Source organism: Salvelinus alpinus, chromosome 5 (assembly GCF_045679555.1).
Source record: "Salvelinus alpinus chromosome 5, SLU_Salpinus.1, whole genome shotgun sequence".
Taxonomy (NCBI): domain Eukaryota; kingdom Metazoa; phylum Chordata; class Actinopteri; order Salmoniformes; family Salmonidae; genus Salvelinus; species Salvelinus alpinus.
The window spans coordinates 22708722-22714721 of record NC_092090.1 but is presented as its reverse complement, the minus strand read 5'-3'; the positions used below and the strand labels follow the sequence as shown (position 1 = coordinate 22714721).

At 38.8% G+C, this 6000-nt stretch overlaps 1 protein-coding gene across 2 annotated transcripts in view; it reads right to left on the bottom strand.

The window, feature by feature from the left end:
• The window catches only part of dmxl2 (Dmx-like 2), a 129507-nt gene that overhangs the window by 19743 nt on the left and 103764 nt on the right, over positions 1-6000 (bottom strand). For both annotated transcript variants that reach the window (XM_071401014.1, XM_071401015.1), the window contains 3 exons: positions 3521-3581; positions 344-471; positions 4-81 (listed from right to left, as the gene is read on the bottom strand). In XM_071401014.1, the coding sequence (XP_071257115.1) occupies positions 4-81; positions 344-471; positions 3521-3581 (267 nt within the window). The remainder of the gene's footprint in view (positions 1-3; positions 82-343; positions 472-3520; positions 3582-6000) is intronic.

The window sequence follows — 6000 nt, the reverse complement described above, 5'->3', positions numbered from 1 at the left end:
TACCACGTAGGGCTTGGGGTTGGAGGAGGTCTGGTTGACCTGCCACAGACTGAGGAAGCCTTCTCCATCTGATACACCACACTGGAGAGACAGACAGAGAGAGAGACAGACAGTCACAGAGAGACAGACAGAGACAGACAGACAGCGAGAGACAGACAGCGACAGACAGACAGACACAGAGAGAGAGACACAAAGAGAGAGAGACACAGAGAGAGAGAGAGACACAGAGAGAGAGACAGACAGATCAGCACAATCATAATACTGAGGATGAAAAAGAGTATTGTTGTGTGTGTGTGTGTGTGTGTGTGTGTGTGTGTGTGTGTGTGTGTGTGTGTGTATGGACCTTGTTTCCCTGTGAGTTGAAGTAGAGGCGTGTGACTCTGGCGTTGCCTGCCTGTCTGAAGCAGATGAGTTGTTGTGGCCTGTTCCACTCAAACATACGAACACTGCCGTCCTGAGCCCCAGTCATATCTAACACACAGAAACATTAGGAAATGGTTGAAATTCCCCTATTTGAAGGAACAGACCAGTCATTCAAACAGAGTTGTGTACAGGCCGTCAGTATACTGTATAGTACATATACTGTATATAACCTAGTAGTGGTATACTGTATATAACCTAGTGGTGGTATACTGTATATAACCTAGTGGTGGTGTACTGTATATAACCTAGTGGTGGTATACTGTATATAACCTAGTGGTGGTATACTGTATATAACCTAGTGGTGGTATACTGTATATAACCTAGTGGTGGTATACTGTATATAACCTAGTGGTGGTGTACTGTATATAACCTAGTGGTGGTATACTGTATATAACCTAGTGGTGGTATACTGTATATAACCTAGTGGTGGTATACTGTATATAACACAGTAGTGGTATACTGTATATAACCTAGTGGTGGTATACTGTATATAACCTAGTGGTGGTATACTGTATATAACACAGTAGTGGTATACTGTATATAACCTAGTGGTGGTATACTGTATATAACCTAGTGGTGGTATACTGTATATAACCTAGTGGTGGTATACTGTATATAACCTAGTAGTGGTATACTGTATATAACCTAGTGGTGGTGTACTGTATATAACACAGTAGTGGTATACTGTATATAACCTAGTGGTGGTATACTGTATATAACCTAGTAGTGGTATAATGTATATAACCTAGTGGTGGTATACTGTATATAACACAGTAGTGGTATACTGTATATAACCTAGTGGTGGTATACTGTATATAACCTAGTGGTGGTATACTGTATATAACCTAGTGGTGGTATACTGTATATAACCTAGTAGTGGTATACTGTATATAACCTAATGGTGGTGTACTGTATATAACACAGTAGTGGTATACTGTATATAACCTAGTGGTGGTATACTGTATATAACCTAGTAGTGGTATACTGTATATAACCTAGTAGTGGTATACTGTATATAACCTAGTGGTGGTATACTGTATATAACCTAGTGGTGGTATACTGTATATAACCTAGTGGTGGTATACTGTATATAACCTAGTGGTGGTATACTGTATATAACCTAGTAGTGGTATACTGTATATAACCTAGTGGTGGTGTACTGTATATAACCTAGTGGTGGTATACTGTATATAACCTAGTGGTGGTATACTGTATATAACCTAGTGGTGGTATACTGTATATAACCTAGTGGTGGTATACTGTATATAACCTAGTAGTGGTATACTGTATATAACCTAGTGGTGGTGTACTGTATATAACACAGTAGTGGTATACTGTATATAACCTAGTGGTGGTATACTGTATATAACCTAGTAGTGGTATAATGTATATAACCTAGTGGTGGTATACTGTATATAACACAGTAGTGGTATACTGTATATAACCTAGTGGTGGTATACTGTATATAACCTAGTGGTGGTATACTGTATATAACCTAGTGGTGGTATACTGTATATAACCTAGTAGTGGTATACTGTATATAACCTAATGGTGGTGTACTGTATATAACACAGTAGTGGTATACTGTATATAACCTAGTGGTGGTATACTGTATATAACCTAGTAGTGGTATACTGTATATAACCTAGTAGTGGTATACTGTATATAACCTAGTGGTGGTATACTGTATATAACCTAGTGGTGGTGTACTGTATATAACCTAGTGGTGGTATACTGTATATAACACAGTAGTGGTATACTGTATATAACCTAGTGGTGGTATACTGTATATAACCTAGTGGTGGTATACTGTATATAACACAGTAGTGGTATACTGTATATAACATAGTAGTGGTATACTGTATATAACCTAGTGGTGGTATACTGTATATAACCTAGTAGTGGTATACTGTATATAACCTAGTAGTGGTATACTGTATATAACCTAGTGGTGGTATACTGTATATAACCTAGTGGTGGTATACTGTATATAACACAGTAGTGGTATACTGTATATAACCTAGTAGTGGTATACTGTATATAACACAGTAGTGATATACTGTATATAACATAGTGGTGGTATACTGTATATAACATAGTGGTGGTATACTGTATATAACCTAGTGGTGGTATACTGTATATAACCTAGTGGTGGTATACTGTATATAACCTAGTGGTGGTATACTGTATATAACATAGTAGTGGTATACTGTATATAACCTAGTGGTGGTATACTGTATATAACCTAGTGGTGGTATACTGTATATAACATAGTAGTGGTATACTGTATATAACCTAGTGGTGGTATACTGTATATAACCTAGTGGTGGTATACTGTATATAACCTAGTGGTGGTATACTGTATATAACCTAGTGGTGGTATACTGTATATAACCTAGTGGTGGTATACTGTATATAACCTAGTACTGGTATACTGTATATAACCTAGTGGTGGTGTACTGTATATAACCTAGTGGTGGTGTACTGTATATAACCTAGTGGTGGTGTACTGTATATAACCTAGTGGTGGTATACTGTATATAACACAGTAGTGGTATACTGTATATAACCTAGTGGTGGTATACTGTATATAACCTAGTGGTGGTATACTGTATATAACACAGTAGTGGTATACTGTATATAACATAGTAGTGGTATACTGTATATAACCTAGTGGTGGTATACTGTATATAACCTAGTGGTGGTATACTGTATATAACATAGTGGTGGTATACTGTATATAACCTAGTGGTGGTATACTGTATATAACCTAGTGGTGGTATACTGTATATAACCTAGTGGTGGTATACTGTATATAACCTAGTGGTGGTATACTGTATATAACCTAGTACTGGTATACTGTATATAACCTAGCGGTGGTATACTGTATATAACCTAGCGGTGGTATACTGTATATAACCTAGTGGTGGTATACTGTATATAATACAGTAGTGGTGGTATACTGTATATAACCTAGTGGTGGTATACTGTATATAATACAGTAGTGGTGGTATACTGTATATAATACAGTAGTGGTGGTATACTGTATATAATACAGTAGTGCTATATGGTACTGTATACATTAGATGATACTTACAGTACTGGAATATGGGGTGGGAGGTCATTCTCTTCACATTGTTCAGGTTCCTCTTCATAATCTGAAAAACAACATTCAAATAACCTAATACATCAAACTTCATTTGAAACCTCAGTCTTTAAAACATTCAGTCAATACACAGTGCTGCTCTACACTACGGACTTCAGTACTCAACTAGGACATTTCTTTGAACTGAAACAGCTCTGATGAAGGCCAGCAGGCCAATACGTCAGTTTCATACACTGAAGTGATACTGGCCAGAGCAGTGTGCAGGTCTTTCTTTTAGTTCATTAAAACTACTCTACAACCTTTCACTCTAAAGGGGATTCATCATCTGAACTAGGACCTATTTTACACATACAGTATAAGCCAATGACACTGAACGACAGTATGTCTTTCCATACAGTCTGGCCTTACCAAGACTCACCACCTAGACTAGGACATATTTATACTTCTGCTACAAGGCAACAGTACTCCATATTGACTGTAGCATGAAGAATTATCACTTGAACGGGGACATATTTGAGAAGCGGGTGATGCGGTGACGCAGGCCTGTACCTTGGGCAGCCGAGGAGACGCTGTGAGAGCTGGGTATCTGTGTGTTGATACTCTCCCATCTCTCTCATACAAACACACACACTGCCTATCTCTGGTAACATAGACTCATCTACCAGCCTGTTTAGTCCTCCACTCTCTGTCTGTTTGGCCTGAGAAAGATAAACCAGTGTCAATATTCACTGGACTGACTAGGTCCAGCTAGCGGGCCTCAGTTCGGACACAGCGAGCGAGGAATAGGGTGACACAATGACGTCTAACATTAAAAGAAGAACGTTTGCCTGCTTGCTTTAAACCGTCTTACAGTACTCTGATGAGTTCTGCTGCACATATTTCCTATGACACCAGAGCAGTGTGGGGAGAGACGATAGGTTTTCATAATAAACAGACAGGACCTTGAGTTTAGAGTGGTGAGCTGTGAGCCAGACAGGCTGGGACGGAGGTTTCCCTCCTGAGTACTGTGTCCCTCTACAGGCCAGACTACTACCTCTCTCACTGGACTACACTGCACTGACAAGTTCAAAGTAAATGGAAAGTATGAAAGGAGATACTGTACCTAGTCAGTTGTACAACTGAATGCATTCAACTGAAATGTCAAAAGTTTGGGGTCACTTAGAAATGTCCTTGTTTTTGAAAGAAAACAATTTTTTTGTCCATTAAAATAACATCAAATTGATCAGTAATAGAGTGTAGTCATTGTTAATGTTGTAAATGACTATTGTAGCTGGAAACGGCAGATTTTTATGGAATATCTACATAGGCGTACAGAGGCCCATTATCAGCAACCATCACTCCTGTGTTCCAATGGCATGTTGTGTTAGCCAATCCAAGTTTATCATTTTAAAAGGCTAATTGATCATTAGAAAACCATTTTGCAATTATGTTAGCACAGCTGAAAACTGTTGTCCTAATTAAAGAAGCAATAAAACTGGCCTCCTCACATTAGTGCTGCCTTTGATACCATCGATCACCACATTCTTTTGGAGAGATTGGAAACACAAATTGGTCTACACGGACAAGTTCTGGCCTGGTTTAGATCTTATCTGTCGGAAAGATATCAGTTTGTCTCTGTGAATGGTTTGTCCTCTGACAAATCAACTGTACATTTCGGTGTTCCTCAAGGTTCCGTTTTAGGACCACTATTGTTTTCACTATATATTTTACCTCTTGGGGATGTCATTCGAAAACATAATGTTAACTTTCACTGCTATGCGGATGACACACAGCTGTACATTTCAATGAAACATGGTGAAGCCCCAAAATTGCCCTCGCTAGAAGCCTGTGTTTCAGAAATAAGGAAGTGGATTGCTGAAAACTTTCTACTTTTAAACTCGGACAAAATAGAGATGCTTGTTCTAGGTCCTAAGAAACAAAGAGATCTTCTGTTGAATCTGACAATTAATCTTGATGGTTGTAAAGTCGTCTCAAATAAAACTGTGAAGGACCTCGGCGTTACTCTGGACCCTGATCTCTCTTTTGACGAACATATCAAGACTGTTTCAAGGACAGCTTTTTTCCATCTAGGTAACATTGCAAAAATCTGAAATTTTCTGTCCAAAAATGATGCAGAAAAATTCATCCATGCTTTTGTTACTTCTAGGTTAGACTACTGCAATGCTCTACTTTCTGGCTACCCGGATAAAGCACTGAATACATTTCAGTTAGTGCTAAATACGGCTGCTAGAATCCTGACTAGAACCCCCCAAAAAATTGATCATATTACTCCAGTGCTAGCCTCCCTACACTGGCTTCCTGTTAAGGCAAGGGCTGATTTCAAGGTTTTACCGTTAACCTATAAAGCGTTACATGGGCTTGCTCCTACCTATCTTTCCGAGTTGGTCCTGCCGTACATACCTAGACGTACGCTACGGTCACAAGACGCAGGCCTCCTAATTGTCCCTAGCATTTCTAAGCAAACAGCTGGA